This window comes from Lutra lutra, chromosome 6, assembly GCF_902655055.1.
Source record: "Lutra lutra chromosome 6, mLutLut1.2, whole genome shotgun sequence".
NCBI lineage: Eukaryota > Metazoa > Chordata > Mammalia > Carnivora > Mustelidae > Lutra > Lutra lutra.
This window is the reverse complement of record NC_062283.1, coordinates 96,876,533-96,896,210: the sequence shown is the minus strand read 5'-3', so window position 1 is coordinate 96,896,210 and position 19,678 is coordinate 96,876,533. Positions and strand designations below refer to the sequence as shown.

At 38.8% G+C, this 19,678-nt stretch overlaps 1 protein-coding gene across 1 annotated transcript in view; it reads left to right on the top strand.

Annotated features, from left to right (window-relative positions):
• The window catches only part of LOC125101637 (cyclin-dependent kinase inhibitor 1C-like), a 21,505-nt gene extending 1,827 nt beyond the window's left edge, over positions 1–19,678 (top strand). The window contains exons 3-5 of the mRNA XM_047732012.1: positions 2,460–2,569; positions 9,605–9,727; positions 19,591–19,678. Of these exons, the coding sequence (XP_047587968.1) occupies positions 2,460–2,569; positions 9,605–9,727; positions 19,591–19,602 (245 nt within the window). The 3' untranslated portion in view covers positions 19,603–19,678. The remainder of the gene's footprint in view (positions 1–2,459; positions 2,570–9,604; positions 9,728–19,590) is intronic.

The following is a 19,678-nucleotide window of genomic DNA, read 5'->3' as shown; positions in this document are numbered from 1 at the left end:
CTCCACCCTGTGAGGACACAGCAAGAAAACAGAAGCCTGTAAACCAGGAAGTGGGTCTCAACAGAAACCGAATCTGCTGACGCTTTGAACTTGGACTTCTTGGATTCCAGAACTGTGAGAAATAAATGTCCGTTGTTTAAGCTACTCAGTCTAGGGTAATTTGTTATATCAGCCCAAACTAAGACCTCTGGGGAGCCAGCTATCTACCTTACTCAGGCGTTCCGTTTTAATCTTCCTGAAGGAAAGCCCAGGAAGGTATATTTAAAAACAAACAAACAAACAAAGGCAAAAAAAGCTAGGTGAGCATGACCCACACTTGACATACAGAACCACTGATTTAAATAATGCCAAGTAATGTAAGTAAGCGCTGAGTAACGTCTGCTTATGCAGCCCCAGTTGGAAAAGGCTGGGAGTTGAGTCTGGTGAATGCACAAGTCTTCAAAATCATGGGCTGATATTTTGGTGGGGAAGCAAGTGTTTATCTGTATATAAAATGAAGAGAAAATAATAAAATAATCTGAGACATTTGACTGACTAATTGATGCTTTAACATTTCCATTTGCTGCATATAGGAATGGCCTGCTCAGAAAATCCCCTTGTGATGCTCCCCAGTGCATTCATCACCTTTCATCCTTGCTGTGCTCTCTACCTGGAATAGGTCTCAGACCATTACCTTTGTTTTGTTTGTTTTGTTTTGTTTTAAAAGATTTTATTTATTTGACAGACAGAGTTCACAAGTAGGCAGAGAGACTGGCAGAGAGAGAGAGGGAAGCAGGCTCCCGCGGAGCAGAGAGCCCAATGCGGGACTCGATCTCAGGACCCTGAGATCATGACCTGAGCCGAAGGCAGAGGCTTTAACCCACTGAGCCACCCAGGCACCCCAGACCATTACCTTTGAATTAAATGTAATTCTAGTAAAAATCCCAAGGCTCTTCCCTGTAAACCCTTCCTCAGCATTCAAGCGCTGGATCAAGGGATTACCTGCCTTTTTCACTCTGAATTTCCCTGGCAGATTTACACATTCATTTATTAGAAAGCTTATGATTGTGCCAAGAAATGTTCTAGATACTCCAAGTGCAGTGATGAGAATAGACAAGATTCTTGCTCTCAAAGACTTTATAGTGTAGTAGAAGCAAGGCAGAATATTAAAAAGCAATCAAGTAAATGGGATAGTTTCAGATAGATATAGATTTTATGAAGAAAATTAAATGGGAAAATGCCACTAGTTGATGAACACTGAGTGAAGAATAAAAGCTACACTAATCAGCAGGCCTATCCTAAAGAAAATATTGAGAGTAGGTATCAAGTGCCATTTGTTTCCCCACATGAGCAACCCGTTGACCCAGAAATATTTGCCTCCTTGGTCTTAATTCAGGTGCTCATATGAGAATGGTCTATTTTTCACTCTTTCTTTGCTCCCACTGGTCTGTGTGTCTGCACTTGTACCAATTCTTACCTGCCCTAAATACAGTAGCTTTCTATATCGGGCAAATCAGATCCTCTCACTGTGTAATTCTTTTTCAAGTTTGTTGTAGCCATTCTTGTTCCTTTGCATTTCCATATAAATCTTAGTATTGACATATCAATTTTCCAAAAATGTACCTGCTGTGATTTTTATTGGAATTACATTTCATTCAAAGAATAATTTGAGGAGAATTGAAAGCACTGAGTCTTCAAAAATATTGATGTGGTGTATATATCATTTATGTAGATCTTAATATCTTTCAAGAACATGAACAGATCTTAAATTTTTTGTAATTGATATATAAGAATAAAAATAAAATTGATTTGTGTAGAATGAATTTAGTTTCAGTGACTATGATAATTCTAAAAGTTAATTTATAGAGGTGTATTTATGTATAGAAATATATTTTTTTCTTTCCAATCCTGATACATTTTATTCTATTCCTTTTTTTTTCTTTCTTTTTAATTCATTTTTCCTATTTCATTTCACTGATAAGACTTCCAACATAATTTTGAATAAAATTGAAGATAGTAGGCAACCCAATTTTCAACACAGTCCCATTAATTTCTTTTAATGGCCTTTTTGTTTTAGAATAGTATTAGATTTACAGAAAAGTTATAAGAGTACAGAGAGTTCCTAAATACCTTGTTTCTCTTGTTCAAATATCTTATATTAGTTATGGTACATTTAGTGAGCCAACATTTATACAAGTAATAAAGTCCCTGCTTTATTCAGATGTCCTAATTTGACCTAATACAGATTCTGTTCTTTGACCTAAGGGCACTGACCTAATGCCTTCTTTCTATTCCAGGATCCCATCCAGGGTACCCTATTACATTTAATTAATATAACCCCTTGGGCTCCTTTTGACTATGCAGGTTTCTCAGACTTTCAGTATTTCTTATGACCTTAACAAATTTGAGGAATACTGGTTGGGTATTTTTGCAGAATGTGCCTTAATTGGGTTTGTCTGATGTGTTCCTCATGATTACAGTTATAGGTTTCGGGGAGGAAGACCACTCAGGGAGCACATTCCACTCTCATGTCACCTCAAAGGCATATACTGTCACTATGATTGACGTTTGTCCTGAACACTTGGCTGAGGTAATCTTTGTCAGATTTCTCCACTGTAAAGCTGTTTGTTCCCCACCCCCATCCCTTTCCATATGGTTTTTCTGGAATGAAATCACTGTGAACAGCCAGCGCTTAAGGAGTGGGGAGTATGCGCCACGTCCCTGAGGGTTTGTCTCCTTTCTCTCATTTATTTATTCTATCACTTCTTTATACCAGTTTATCTGGATTGATATTGGGATAATTCTAAATTTATAGAAGGGGATAGGAAGTGTTCCCTACGCTTCTATTTTCTGTCAGAGATTGTGAAGACTTGGTCTTATTTTTTCCTTAGACATTTAGTAGAATTCACAGTGAAATTATATGTCTGAGCTCCTAGTTGGGGGAAGTTTATAAACTATTGATTCAGTTTCTTTAATAGATAGATATTCAGGTTATCCAACTCTCCCAGTGTGAGAGTTGATATAAGGAAGTGGTCCATTTCATCTAAGTTATCAAATTTGCGTCTCTAAAGTTGTTTGTGATATTCCTTTGTTATGCTTTTCATGGGCTCTGTAGTGATAGTCATGACTCCTTTTTTTCATTTATTGTATCAGTCATTTGCCTATTTTTTCCTTGTTTAGCAAGACTCAATGTATGGATTTTATTTGTTTTAAAAAAGCAGCTTTGGATTTATTAAGTCTTCTCCATTGATTTGTTTTCCACTATAATTTTTATTATTTTTTTTCTGTTTATTTTAGGCTACTTTACCTAGTTTGCTAAAGTAGAAGATTAGGTTTTTTTTTGTTTTTTTTTTAAGATTTTATTTATTTATTTGACACACACAGATCACAAGTAGGCAGAGAGGCAGGCAGAGAGAGAGAGGGAAGCAGGCTCCCCGCTGAGCAGAGAGCCCAATGTGGGCTTGATCCCAGGACCCTAGGATCATGACCTGAGTCAAAGGCAGGGGCTTAACCCACTGAGCTACCCAGGTGCCCCAGAAGATTAGGTTTTAGATCTTTCTTCTTTTCAAACATGAATTTTATGCTGTATATTTACTTCTAAGTGCTCCTTTCACTGCATTCCACAATTTGATAAATTGTAGTTTCTTTTATTTAGTTCACAATATTTTAAAATTTATCTTGATACTTCTTCTTTGGCCCACATATTATTAGGAATTATGTTAATTTCCAAATAGTTTGGGATTCCATGGCTATGTTTAGGTTACTGGTTTCTAGTTTAATCCTATGAAGGGACATATAATTGAATGATTTCTGCCCAATATGTCAGCCACTGGCCACATGTAGCAATTTCCATTTCAATTAATTAAAATTAAAGTTTAAAAGGATTCCCTCAGTCCCAGGAGCTATATTTTAAGTGCTCAATAGCCACATGCATTCAGTGGCTACTGTACTGTTTTGAAACAGATCAAAAACATTTCTATCATTGCAGAGATTTTCTTCTCCCACCTTTATGGAGATAAAGTTAACATATAACATTGTGCAAGTTTAAGATGTACAATGTGCTGAGTTGATAAACATATATTGAAAAAGGATTACCACTGTGTTATTAATTAACATCTCCATCACATCTCATAATTACTATTTCTTTTTTTGTGGTGAGGACATGTAAGATTCACTCTCTTAGCAACTTGCAAGTATATAATACAGTATTGTTAATTATAGTTATCATGCTGTATACTAGATCCCCAGAACTTCTTCATCTTATAATTGGAAGTTTATACGCTTTAACCAATATGTCCCCAGACCCCTCACTAGCCCCTCGTAACTATCATCTACTATGTTTCTGAGAGTTTGGCTTTTTTAGATTTCACATATAAATGATACCATGTAGTATTTCTCTTTTTCTGTCTAATTTCACATAACACAATACCCTGAAGATCCATCCATACTGTTTCAAATGGCATGATTTCCTTCCTTCTTGTGGCTGTGTAATATTCATGTGTGTGTGCACACACACGTGCTCACGCACGTGTCATATTGTTTTTGTCCGTTCATCCATTGGACAGTGTTGTCCAATGTTGGAAACAACACTTAGGTTGTTTCCACATCTTGGCTGTTGTGGATAGTACTGCAATAAACATGGGAATGCGGACATTTCTTTGCTATCCTGTTTTCATTTCCTTCAGAAATACACACTGAAATGGAATTGCTGGATCATATGGTAGTTCTATTTCAGACAGCACTGTTATAGAACATGACAAAAGAGGAGATCTTTATGATTTTAGGATAACTTGGGATGTTTTAAACAGTCACAAAAATAGTGATAATTATAAAGGAAATTATGCTGAGTTAAACTACATAAACCTTTAAAAATTTGCCCTTAAATAAGCCAGTAAGAGAGTAAAAGATACATTAACAGAGTAGGGAAATCCATTTGCTACACAATAAAAACAAAGTGCTCCAATTTGAAACATGTAAATAATTTATAAAATTCAGTAAGAAAATACATATGACAAAATAGAGGAATGGGAGAAAAAGAGTTGAAAAGATACTTCAGAGGATCCAAATAACCAACAAACATGCAGATGTGATCCACCTCATCAGTCATCAGGAAAACGATCATTTAAACCATAAATCAATATCTTTTCCACCTCCTAGATTGGCTAAAATTTAAAAGTGCTGACAATACCAATTGTTGGCAAGGGCAGAGAATCCAGAGCTCAGATGAATTACAGTTGAGAGTGTAAACTTGTACAACCATTTGGAGAACTTTCATCCACTGAAGATGAAGGTTAACATTTCTACTCATGGGTATATACTTGCGTGTACTAAAAACCATGTATTAAAATGTTATATAATAGCATCACATTTAATCAACAACAGATTAGAGAAATAAAAATTTTTAAAGATTTTATTTGGGGTGCCTGGGTGGCTCAGATGGATAAGCATATGCCTTCTGTTCAGGTTATGATCCCAGGGTCCTGGGATCAAGTCCCACGTAAACAGGGAGTCTGCTTCTCCCTCTCCCTCTCCCCGCTGCTCATGCTCTCTGTCTCAGATGAATAAATAAAATCTTTATTAAAATATTTTTTAGAATATTTTATTTGAGAGAGAGCACATGTGCAAGAGAGAGCGTGAGTGGGGGGTGCGGGACAGAGGAAGAGGGAACAGCTAACTCCCCACTGAGCAGGGAGCCTGACACAGGGCTCAATCCCAGGACGCAGGGATCGTGACCTGAGCTGAAGGCAGGTGCTTAACCCACTGAGCAACCCTGGTGCCCCTAGAGAAATAAATTTTTGTGTAGTAACACAATAAATTACGCAGCAGTTACAATTATCAACAGTAGCTCTATTCTATAGCATGGACTAATGTCACAGATATGTTGAGGAAAACCAGGTGCAATGTAGTTCATGTGGTTTAGTTCCACTTCTATAAAATGATAAGACTAATCAATAATATTAGCTTTCAGGATAGTGTTTATTCTTTGGGGATAAGAAAAAGTATAGTACTTAGAAGTATGTTCTAGGTTTGGGTGGTGTTCATTTATTTTTTTCAGTCTAGAATCTAAATACTAAATAGTGGTTATATTGGAAGTGTTTAGTGATAATTCATCAAATCCTATAATTTCAACTTTTGAACTTTCTCTTTGTGGGTTACACCTTAATGAAAGTTTATTAAAATCACTTTTAATGTGCTTTTTAAAAAGAAGTATATATATGAATGAACAAATGGATATTTGAAAAATTTCTAAGTCAAGAAGTAATAGCAGTGGGAAAAATACAAATGAAAACAAGATAATATTTCACAATCATCACATTGGCCAAAAATATTATAGTATGAAATGCTGGTAGTAATGTAAGAAATGATCATTCTCCTAACTGCTGTTGAGAATGTAAAAATCCTAGAATATTTATAGAACATTATGGCAATATCCAGTAAAGTACTATGTGTATGCATCCAATGATTTAGAAGGGTTGTCCTTAGTAGGACATGTATGTGTTGTAGAGGCCAAGGGTAGGCTGCCCCAATGTAGACCACTTTGGCATTACAATTATTTTGAGTTAAAATACAATCAAAACCCAGCAGATTCGGGGGCCCCTGAGTGGCTCATTCAGATAAGTGGCTAACCCTTTGCTTTGGCTCAGGTCATGATTTCAGGATCCTGGGGTCCAGCCCTACATGGGCTCTGCAATTAATGAGGCGTCTGCTTCTCCCTCTCCCTCTATCCCTCCCCACACTCATGCTGTCTCTCAAATATATAAGTAAATCTTGGGGGAAGAAACCTAGCAGATGCAGGGAAAGCTCTTTACCTTTCTCACAACAGCCTAAAAGGAATTTAGATACAGAACTTGCTCCAGAAAGAGAGCTATCACCAAAGATAACTACATTATCCTATGAACTAGGTATAGCAGCCAGGGAGAGACCTAGAAAGGTCTATTTTGTTCAGACCTCTGTGTCCCATTGTTTCTGAATTGCCCAGCAAACATCTGTTTACCAAACGTTTATTCTTTTTCATCTTGCTATGAATTGCAGTCCTTCCCTGTGAAGCCCCAGACCCCTGGTCCCTCTTCCTTAGTTCCAAATGACATGTATACCTCATTTTGTCTGACTATCTTTGGAATTTCCATGTCTTCATGGATTCCCCATCCATACAAGATTGAATTTGATTTTCTACTGATTTTCTACTGTCTCATATCAATTTGATTCTTAGTCTGGCTAAAAGGACCTTGAAGGGGACAGGAATTCTTCCTTCCTGTTTATGTAGATATAAACACACACATATTTCTAATTTCTGATCTCTAGATCTAGAGAGGAATTCCCTTAATTTAAGGAAATAATTTGTACCATGATTATAGATGCCGGCAAGTCTGAAATATGCAGGGTAGGCTGGAGGGGTAGAGACTGGGAAAGAGGGTTGCTGCTCAAGTCTGAGGGCCAGCTGCCGATGGAATTCCCTTCTCAGGGAATTCAGGCTTTTTCTTAAGACTTTCAACTGCTTGGATGAGGTTCACCTACTTTTTTTTTTTTAATTTTATTTATTTATTTATATGATAGACACAGACCACAAGTAGACAAAGAGGCAGACAGAGAGAGAGGAAGGGAAGCAGGCTCCCCGCTGAACAGAGAGCCCGATGCGGGGCTCGATCCCAGGACCCTGGGATCATGACCTGAGCTGAAGGCAGAGGCTTCAACCCACTGAGCCACCCAGGCGCCCCGAGGTTCACCTACTTTATGGAGAGTAATCTGCTTTACTCAAAGTCTGATTTTAACATTCATCTCATCCAAAAAAATACCTTCACAGCAACATCCAAGACATGTTTGACTGATATCTGGATATTGTTAACTTAGGCAAGTTGACTCAAAAAATTAACCATCACACCTAATAATTCAATATCAGTGCTAAAAGCAAAAAGCAAAAACAAAACCCAATCTTTTACAAATATTCACTAGAAGTCATGTACAAAAATAGGTATTGCATCATTGAGTGTGATAGAGAAAAGCAAAAACAAGAAGAATGAATAAATAAGCTATAATTTAGATAGTGAGATAAGATACAGGAGATAAAAAACAAATGGAATTATACATGGATACATAAAGATATCTCAAAAATATAATGTTGAGTGAAAAAGTATGTTTTAAAATTATTTTTATGGTACAAAGTCTTATGGTATAGGCGTGGAGAACAATTTGCTGTTCCCTTTAATTTCTCACCTGCTCTGTGAGTTTCTTTTTCTTCCTCTCAGCTCCCCTTTCTCCTTCCATTGTTCCCTTTACTTCCCAAATGAACTACTTACTTTTGAAACATTTCCTTTGAGGCAGCTTCTGAGGAAATCCAAACTAAGGCATGCAGTACATGTAATTCAAATGTGCAGGAAAAAATACTCTACGCATGCAAAGGTCCTTTATGGAAACCTCAGACCTTCAAGGGGTCTTGTTTTTTTCCTGAAAATAGTAATGTTTCTTTTCACTTTTTCTGCTTTATGTTTCTGCTTCCTGTTTATGTCCTTAGGCTCTCAAAAAGACCTGTAAAATCTCCCCCAAGATAGTCAAGTACATCAGGTAAACTATTAGGCTGCTAGCTCCATTATCTTCCATGAAGATATTCCTCCTGAAGGCTTTCATTGCCTTTCTCTAATTTGGACTGAAAGTTTGGTTGGCTACACAGCTGTTTTGGAACTTTCCTTTGCCATTATTCTGAATTCTTTCTTCACTTCTCATATGTTGGAGCTCTCACTGCGTTGATCTCAAGACTACCTCATCTTACTGATATTCCTTAATAACTTTCTGAAAAAAAAAGTGTTTTGAAAGTAAATAATTTTGAGTGCCTACATGCCTGAAAATACTATTACTTTATCCTTCTATTTGATTTAATGTTTGAATCATTACATGACTTTAGATTAGAATCTTTACTTTCTTAATTTTATTTTTTTAAAGGTTTTATTTATTTATTTCAGAGAGAGCACAGGCAGGGGAGGGTGAAGGACAGAGGCAGAGAGAGATGCAGGAAAAACAGGTTCCCCGCTGAGCAGGGAGCCTGATTTCCTGAGGGGATTTGATTCCAGGACACTGGAATCCTAACCTGAGCTGAAGGCAGCCCCTTAAACAACTGAGCCACCCAGGTGTCCCAGCCTTCTCAATTCTAATTTCAAAGGCATTTGTTTACTGAATTCTTGCTTTCTGCATTGTTCTGTTAAGATCAATGCCATTGTGATTAATATTTTTTTATATGTAACCTCTTTATTTTGACTGGAAATTTTAATTTACTTTATCAGTGATATTCTGAAATTTCTTCAGATCTGCCTTGGTGTAGATCTATTTGTATATTGGGCCCTTTCAATATGGAAATTTATGTCACTCAATCCGAGAAATTTTTCATATATTTTTTTTCTACATTTTCCCCTTAATTTTTTTGGTTCTCTCTTCATGAAATTTCTGTTATGTAGCTGTTAAAAATCTTAGATTGAGTCATTTTTCTTTGTCTTTGCTTTTATATTTTTGTCTTATATTAGTCAGTACTGCAATAATGTCGTATAACAAACTTCTCTAGAGCTCAGTGTCACACAAAAGCAAGGTTTTTTTTGTTTGTTTGTTTTGTTTGTTTGTTTTTGTCCTCGCTGGTCTATAGTTGGCTGGGGCTCTGCAAGGTTTGGCTGGAGTCACCTGGTCCTGGCAAATCAGGGTTTTCTGCTCCATGCGTTTCTCATCTTCCTCGGGCCAGTGGCTTCTCAAATGGCAGATGTTCAAGAAGGTAAATAGAAATTCATGTGCCACTGAAGACTGGTTTGGAAACAACACACTGTTACTTCTACACACATCCTTTTGGCCTTGTAGTTCTAACTCAACATCAATGGAGGAGGAAAATATCATCTACTCTGTGAGGGAAAGGAGGAAATATTTTCTGAAAAATAATTTATCTCACATAAATTTCATTTTTAGTGATGTTTTTCTTTCTCAATGATTTCCTGTTCAATTTTTGCAATTATATATTTTATTTCCAAGAATTCTTTTTGCTCTTTATTCTTTTTTTCTAACAGCACCATTTTATTTTGAATGAAAAAAAATTTTTCATATTTATCTGAAGAATTAATTTTTTCCTTCTATTTCTCAAATTTTTTTGTCTTGTTTTCTAAATTTCTTTTGGAGTGTTTTTTATTTTTATTATGTCTCTGTTGTACATATTGGAGGCTATACTTACATATCTAGTGATACTTCATTGATTCAAGAATGAGACATTATCATTAAATGGAATTCTTTGAGCACGAAGACAGATTATTGACTGGTGAGTTTCACTGTAGGATAATCGGATGGGAAAAGGAACTGTTTTGTTGCTCCTCTCCATATCAGTGTCTGCCGAACTTTTCTGTTTGGCTGCTCAAGTTTTCCAGAAAATAATTTTCAGTCTCTTTTCTGAGAGATATAAGCCTCGTTGCTAATTAGAGAGCATAGAAGTCTCGGTGTTCAACCCTCACGTGTTCACTCACTCCCCTCTTTCCAGGATGGCACTTTGCCCTTTATTATACCATACGGGGCATCCTCTTCAGCATAATTCCTCCTTAGAATGAACCTTAGGTATTCTATAGACATGTAAAGCGTTAGCGGCCCTACAAAACTGCAGAGAGGATCTCATCAAGTAATTGAACTTTGAAGTGACATTAAACTAACTTTAAACTGCCCAGAGTCTACCTTACAACTCTATCATTGCCCTCCAAAGAATCTTTCTCTCCAGTTCCTAAATTTTTCCAGGTCCGCCCTGTGGATTATGTTGTCTCACATAAGCACCTCTCTTGCAAATACCTAGATCTCTCTGCATTCTCAGCTGTGTCATTTTCAAAATATCCGTAGCTGTTTCTCATTCCCTGTAGTCTCCTTTCTCAATCTGTTTGATTTGGGGGTTTTCTAAACTTCTAAAATTCATCTGTTGTCATGTTACTGGACTTTTGGGAGCAAACGGAGATAAACACAGGCCTTCAATATGCCTTGTTTAACCAGAATTCAAACCAAATCGTGCCTTAACCCTGTTTAAAAATCATCAGTGGTTCAACACAAAATTCAATTGGCAGTCTAAAGCTTGTAAGATGACATTTGTTGCTTCTCAACATTTCCACTTCTACTCATACTATCTCTGTAGTTCCTTACTAAAATTCATCTGTTTTCCTAAGATGCCATGTTCTCTTTTATCTTAGGGCATTTTCTCTGAATTCCTCTTCCACTCCCTTCTTTTGTTTAGCTCCTCACAGCCTTCACCTTTCAACTCAAACATCACCTGCCCTTTTCCCTTCCCCCAAGCTGGGATGGGTGCCCGTTATTTCTTCGCAATAGCATCCAGTGTTATGCTAGTCACTTGGGCCCTGAGTTACAATGTAAGCTTACTACTGTATGTCCCACTCGGCCTTATGAAGTCTAATCAGGGACTTGGTCTTCTCACTATAAGAACATCAACATTGAGTATCTATGTAGCAGGTACTCATTAAAAATTTGATGAATGAATATCAAATGAGCACTAGGCTCTAATCAAAGGCCCGAGTTCACATCCCAGTTTCCTCCATTGACCAACTCTGTGATCTTTGAGTACGTAAAGAACATACTGTTATAGTGATATAGTGTTATACTGATATAGTGAGGTCAGTTTCTGGCTCTGCCATTTCTTCTATGATCTCAGGAGATCATCACCTCTCCAATCTCCATTTTCTCAGCTTTAAATGGAGTTTAAATACATGAACTGTTGACTGTACAAAGTGATACATAGATAATATTCATAAATATGAAGTTCACTTTATAAATGCATAAAATATGCTAAAAATCAATCATGCTTTAAGAAGTTATTGAATACCTAGTACTGTGTTCCCAGGCACGTTCTTTGCTGTGTATATGTAAGTGGCTTTTCTGTGTGTCCTTATGTTTAAATTATCAACCCCTCATTTTTCTTAAGTGTTTATAATAATATCCTATAATGTGATTAAGAGCAAAAGTACAAAGTGCCCTATTATTAAGATAATTTTAACTGATTATAAATTATAAAGTATTTTTAAAGTACCAGACAATTAAATTTTGCAGTATTTTCCCATAGGTTAAGTATTTCTTGTTTAATCATTATAGTTTTAATTCCATGTTCATTTTTATATAATTTTCAACAGTTAATGTAGAACAGCTTGGAAAAATATAAATGAAATTCTAGCCAATTTGGACAATTCTCTTTATTGCCTCCTGTTTCTACATTGTGCAGGATAATCTGATATTCATGAGATCAAAGAGCCAAATACAATTATAACATCTCATTTTGTAGGAGATTGTATTTTGTGTTGCAGACTCAGTGTGGAGATCCCACTATTATGTGGGGGCAGGATATACTTTTAACTATTTCTTCACAGAGCTAATTGACACTATCTTCCAGAAAATGCACAGTAATCAGTTTTATGACTGATTTCTCTATTGAATTGAAAATCCTCTTTGAATCCACCAAAGGCCATTTTAAAATAAATTTATCTACTTTTTAAATTTGCAATGTGACATTCATGTCTTAACTAGTCATTACAATGTTTATTTGATTGCCTGGAAATTTTATTTTTTTATTTTTTTTTAAAGATTTTATTTATTTATTTGTCAGAGAGAGAGAGGGAGAGAGAGCAAGCACAGGCAGACAGAATGGCAGGCAGAGGCAGAGGGAGAAGCAGGCTCCCTGATGAGCAAGGAGCCCGATGTGGGACTTGATCCCAGGACGCTGGGATCATGACCTGAGCCGAAGGCAGCTGCTTAACCAACTGAGCCACCCAGGCGTCCCGATTGCCTGGAAATTTTAAAAGGAAATGAAAAAGATAGGACAAAGAACATTAACATTTAACACTTTTCTCTGAACCATTTAAGAACATCATTTGTGAAGATTTATTTATAAATCTTAACGTTTAAAAAAAGTTCAAATGTCTTAATGGGAATGTTTTCACAGTTTGATAGGGATTTTTTTTTAATAGGGATTTTTTTAAAGAGAGGAGTTGAAAGGCAAACGTCAACATAGATTATATCATACTTTTAATCTGTTTCGAATATATTTTGAAATGTTCAGTTGGTAAAGCATATAGCCCCTTGAAGAATGTGACTGCTTGTCTAGTTAATGTATGTAACACTTTGAGGAAATTGTGTGCGGATACTAGTTCAGAGTCACTGTAGGCAATGTAAAGCTACCTTATTTGAACCCTTGCTCTATAGCAAATAGTATTTTAAGTCCTATACCTGTATTACCTTTAATGGAACAGCCCTATAATACGGGTACTTTTCCTACTCATAGTTTACAGATGAGGGAATGGACCCCAGATGACATAGACAGGAGGTGGTAGTCCCAGGCACAATCCCAGACATCTGTTTCCAGAGTCCCTGCTCTTCACGCCACAGTGCTGCTGATTCCGGCACTCATACCTGCTACCTTGAACCAGGTAGTAGCACTCATACCTGGTACCTTGAACCAGGTAGTAGGTTCAAGACCAAGTAGACCATTCTCTATCATTCAGGTAAAACAATCTGTGGATTGGAACTTTTGGCCGCAAGGGGGCAAGCTTTGCAAATTCAATCCTGCCGAACAGTGATAGAAAAAGTGCTGAACTATTTTACCTAGGAGTTTCCTTGTAGCAAAGACCATCGAGTCTCAGCAGTGGGTTGTCCAATGTATGTGGTTAGAGCCTTTTGAGTCAGAGAGACTATCAAGAGGGTTTCAAGCTTTGCTACATACTAATTAAATATGTACTAGGAGTTAAAGAATGATATATAACAAAATGACTTCGTCAAAATTTCCAGACTCTGGCTCTTTGAAAACAAAACCATGAGGCCAGAATCAGAATAGTTGTCATAGTTAGATATAAATACTCTGAAAAGTAAGATACAGGTCAATAATTTCCTTTTCCTCTCTCCCATCAATTCTACATTAACATATTTGTTGAGGCCTGTTCCATTCTAGGAACTGTTCAAGTTGAGTAAAGAATATCAATGCAAGCAATATTGCTTTCACTTTCATCAGTGTGGTGGTCAAGTAAGTCTAAGTTAAACTTCATTAACAAAACACCCTCAAACCTCAGTGGCTTAATCTAGAACACTTTTATTTTTTGCTCATGGAGAATCTGATGTAGATCTGGGCCAGGCTCTGGGCAGCTCTCCACTCCATGATGCTTGGGATCCAGGTTGCTCCCATATCGTGGTGTCGCCCTCTCAGCTGCTGCCTCTATAATGACTAAACCAGGGCAAGAGAGAACGAAACAGTCTTGAACCAGCTGGTAAATGCTTTGGCCCTGATGTGACACACTTTGCTTCTGTTTAAGAGGCATGGGTGAGTACTGGTCATGAAAGCCTGTCTGTATACATGGGGATTAGAAAAACAGAAAAATAGAAGTCTACCATGTGCCCAGAAGGAGAGGACACCAGAAGTTTCTCGCATGTGTACATTACAGTTACTGAAAGGCTAGACAGAGAGAAAGCAAACACATTTCGATTGTGAGAGATAAGGAGTTATTCCCGTAGTTGAAGTGCATTCACATGAGGGTCCCTATGGATGTATGAAAAGCTAGAACTCAGACAACTGTCCAGTGGCAAATATATTAAAGGGAGTATTTTTACCCATCATATGTTTTTAAGCTTGAACCAGGGTTGAACCTTGGTGTTACTGATGATTTTTGTTGTAGGGGGCTCTTCAGGGCTCTGTACGATATTTAGCTGCACCTCTGGTCCCTCCCCGCTGGATGCCAATAGCCAACACCCCCTCTACACCCAGATGTGACAACCAAATACACCTCCAGACATTGCCACATACATGTCTCTGAGACCACTGGTTTGAAACATCCTCCTTCAACACCAAACCTTCGAGTTAACACAGTAACATCTGCACGCATTTATGCCTTACACTCTATAAAACACTACATGGCCTCATCTCAATTAGTAACATCATTAGAAGAGAATGGTGTATTATATTTAACACAAGGACATAAGCTGAAAAAGGTGAAATACTTTGTCCATATCCCAAGGTGAGTAAATGGCAGGGAGAAGACTCTTTCTAAATCCTCTCACTCCAGACTCATAAATATGCATAAATGTTTATTGAGTCCCTCCTGTTAGACAGGTGCTGTTATCGCCATAGAGGATAAAGAGATAAAAGGTCCAGTTCCTGCTCTCAGGAGACTCACAGTTGAGTGGATAAAAGAGGCAAATTAACGTAAAATTACACTGGCAGTAATTAAGTGCTTCAAGAAAGGCTCCCAGCGCTTCCGGGGGTAGCTCTTCACCCACAGGACCACCAGAGAAGCAGTAGAGACCCTGCAAGAGAAAGGAAGAAATGATAGGAGGCAACAGAACAAAGAGAATGTTGAATTTCATTTCTGACTAACCACAGAGAAAAGGCAGTGAAATATGGAGCACTGCTGAGCGCCTCAAGAAGGAGGAAAGCACCGAAGTCTGAGCTGTGAGAGGGGAGAATTGTGAAAAATGCCGCTAAGCCCCAAACCTGCAGGCAGGTGTTGTCTGAAGAGTTGCCAGACACTCAGACGCCCTTCTCTTCACAGTGTTCTCCAATGTTGATTCAAATGAATCCTACTGAGCACTGCAGGAAAGCATTAAAACAAAAAAACAAAACAAAACAAACAAACAAACAAACAAACAAAACCCCCTCGACCTCTATGTCCCTGAAGCAGAAGAAAAGTGAATGAGTATGATTAGGTTTAGAGAAGGGATCTTTCGGGGCACCTGGGTGGCTCAGTAGGTTAAGCAACGACTCTTGATTCCGCTCAGGTGATGATCTCAGGGTCACGATCTCAGGGTCGTGAGATGCAACCCCGCATTGGGCTCTGCACTAGGCATGAAACCTACTTAAGATTCTCTCTCTTTCCCTCTGCCCCTCCCCCTACTCTCTCACTCTCTCAAAACAAAACAAAACACCTTTTCTTATTGAAGATTTTATTTATTTGAGAGAGAACATGAAGAAGAGTGAGCATAAACAGCAGGGAGGGGCAGAGGCAGAGAGAGAAGCAGGCTCCCCACTGACCAGGGAGCCCGATGCGGGGTTCAATCTCAGGACCCAGGGACATGACCTGAGTGGAAGGCAGATGCTTACCCAACTGAGTCACCCAGGTGTCCCTAAAATAAAGTAAAACTTAAAGAAGGGATGCGGGTGCCTGGGGGGCTCAGTTGGTTGAGCAACTGCCTTCAGCCTCAGGTCATGATCCTGGAGACCGAGGATCGAGTCCTGCATTGAACTCCCTGATAAGCAGGGAGACCACTTCTCCCTCTGACCCTCTCCCAAATCATACACTCTCTCTCTCACTCTCTCTCAAGTAAATAAATAAAATCTTAAAAAAAAATAAAAAATATAGAAGGAATCGTTCATATAATGACAGACAATATAATTTCTGAAAGTGTGGTCTGCTGGAGGCTCACTGGGCAGTTCATTCACCCAAGGGTTGAACTATGGTCACTTGGAACAAACTTGTTTTGCCTCTTGTGCTGACTATGTCTTAGTACTTAAGTTTTCAGTTTAAGAAAGATTTTAAAAATGTGGAGATTCACTAGCATACATGTGATTGTCTATCAACGTATAATTTAACAGTTTGGCCAATTAAATGGCAACATACTACATAAAGTGTACCAGACGGCCTTGGTGCATTCATCTCCTGCTTATGACACTGGGGGTTGTTACTGATGATGCTTTAAATTCCTTGTTTGGAAATCAGAGAAGGTGCAAAAGTGATTTTCTCACATGGAAGCATCTAAGCCCTTCAGTGCTCTTTTCTCTTCAGTCAATCAGTTCACCTCTCGCTTAGCCTTGACCTATATTTGTGCTTGTCCTTTGGTTATCCACCTGCGCAACTAGCAAATCGTGACTCACCCCTTTTCCTGCCCTGCTGTTATCTCACTAGGTCAGCCTCACTGTTACCCTCTGGGCAGGTCCTGCCTGACCCTTGTGTGAAATCCCACTTCTTTTCCTGATCTGAGGCACTGAAGTGGGTCCCATCTTTCTGCATTTGGCATCTTCTGCATGGGTCACTGCTGGCAGTTTTAGCAGTCCTTGTGTTGTCCTAGGTCAAAAATTCCTCACTGGGACTCATCCCCACTCAATTTCCCTTTGTGCCCCTTGCAGACATAAACAGTGGGAGGGGCAGCATCTGTCAACTCAATTCGACAAATCTTGCAAGAGTAAAATTGGAGAGATCTATGGGCAGGAAGAGCAGTTTAGAGAGGTGGAGAATTAGGGGAAAGAGCTGGGGTGGGGGGAGGAAGTTTCAGTGTCTTTGTTACTTGGGTAGGGAGGGGGTACAAATATGTAGTGCGGGAGGGACAGTCTCCTCTGGGCTGAATCCCCTGGAGGTTTGCCCATGGGTGCCTGAAAGTCCTTGGGGGACCGGTTCCCTCTTCATCCAGAGAAGGGAGCTATGGGAAGGGAGGTGGCAATGAAGGGGTACAGCTTATGGACACAGGATTGGAAAAGCATGCTTCTCTAAGAAGAGGAAAGTGGGAAGAGGGCAGAGGAAGTGGCATCAGGAGCAGTAAAAATAACCTGGGAAGGCAAAGGGGGCTCAGTGAGCAATGGCGCCTCTGGCATAGCTCTGTTAGTGTCCAAAAGGTTTTTTACAGTGTCCTGGTTAGGAGCAGAGCCCAGGGCAGAAGTCCCAACTTGGCCACTTCTAGCCAAGCTAGCTTGGAAAATTGACTTACATTCTCCAAGCCTCTTTAAGTCGTTCCTGTAGAAGTTTCATGAGCATCTACTGAGATGACATGCATGCCATTGTGCGAGGCCCTGCACCAGGGTGGTTTTGGGGGTGGTACTCAGTAATTGAGGAGCTCCTCCTGTCTGTCAAAATTAAGGGGCTGGGCAGATGACTGTGGGGTGGAGCTGGGGAGGCTTAAATAGTAAATAAAAGCACAGACTCTGAGTCAGACAAAACTAGACTCCAATCTATATTGATTTAGACCTAGACTTAGATTCAGACCTGCACCTTGCAAGCATGCTATCTTGATCACTCTAGGTAATCTTTATGACCCTGGGCTTTCTCGTCTTTAAATGAAGCTTAATAAAATCTATCACAAAGAGGCACTTTCTAAGGATTAAAGTGAGGATTAGACATAGTATAGACATACATAACATAGTTTCTGGCATAGACTAAGTCCAATAAATTCTAACCAATATTATCAGAACTCCAGCAATTACATTGGCTTTTCATTTTTGACTGAGCATTCCCAGGGTGATGATCTATGAAATAATTTATTTCCACAAAAATATATTGCATTCTTATGATGGTCAAGACCCTGGGGTAGACATTAAGGGCAAGGCACTTATTTAGAAATAATAAAATCTAACACCTGTCTTCAAAGTGGTCACAGTCTGATGGACTGAGCAGACATATACGTATTAACAGGAAAATGGTCCAGTTGCCAAGTGGAGGGAGGAAGGAGTTAATTCTTATTGTAAAGATCCAGAGTCCCCAGGAAGCTGATCTTGAAGGATGAGGATTTCAAAGGCAGAGAATTAGAGGAAGGATGTCTTCGGGAGTTGGAATAACTGTGCAGAAAGACTAAATATGAAAATACTTGATGCATTTGGAGAGTAATTTGGGGTTTGTGTGGTGTGGGTTGCTATAAATAATTATAACTTGATACTGAATTTTGGTTTTTCCTTTTTTAATGATGGAACTATTCCTTATTCAACAGGCTCTCATGGTGCCTTGCACAAGGTAAGCTTCAGTGAAATAAGTTAAATTGAAGATGCTTTCTCATTAGATTCTAATTTCCTGAATATCCCAAGGTTTATTGCTTTTTTTTTTGCATGATAAGTTTATTTTGTAGAGCCAGTCCAATTAATATGCTTAGGTGTCTCTGCTGACAGTGTTTCAGAAATAATAATAGCATGACTTTTAAAATTTTCATAGCAATTTTCATGGCTTTAAATAATTCATCCTTCATACAAGATTCTGTAAAACTATGTAGCAATTTAGCCACCGCCAGTTTTTGATTCTGGCTGATAATTATGAGGTTCCTTTCTGTCAAGTAGTAGCAACAAAGAAAAGCCCTCCTCTGCCTCATTGAGTGAAAGGACATGGAGGTGGAGGTCCAGAGAATGGGTCATTTCCCCAGGAAAGGAGGCAGCTGGCCCAAAGACGCACCAGTGCTAAACAGAAATGAGTAGAAGACTGGTGAGCAATGTGGTCATCAAATGCACTCAGCTGTTCTAGCCACTTCTGACCTACATATCAGTGAAGAGAAAGAAGGAGGAAGGAGAGAAGGTATTGCGGAGGCAAGAACACTCCTCAGAATCAGACGTATTACTGGAGGGATCGAGTCCTCAAAGGTGTTTGAAGTCCATTCTGTTTCCATAAGAACATAAGTAAAGCAGGATTCTGAGATTCAAAGGATGATTATTTTAATGTTTGTACTGCTCATGAAACACTGTATTGTCAGCCGACCTTGAATTTATCTAGCTCCTTCTTACATCACTGGGTTTTTCCTCCCTACAGGACCTTCCCTGGACCCCACACTCTCCTCCAGCTACAACCACCTTGCTCCTTCTCCTTCTCCCCCTGCTCCCATTTACAGAAAAAAATGTACAGAAGTTACCTATACTCACTCAGTTCTTCTCATTCTACGTTGTAGGGAGAGCAGTAATCTCCCTAGGACTAGGGCAGTGTCAGCCCTGAGCTTTGCTTACTGGGCCCCTGGTTGCTTCTGTGCAGGGGTGGAC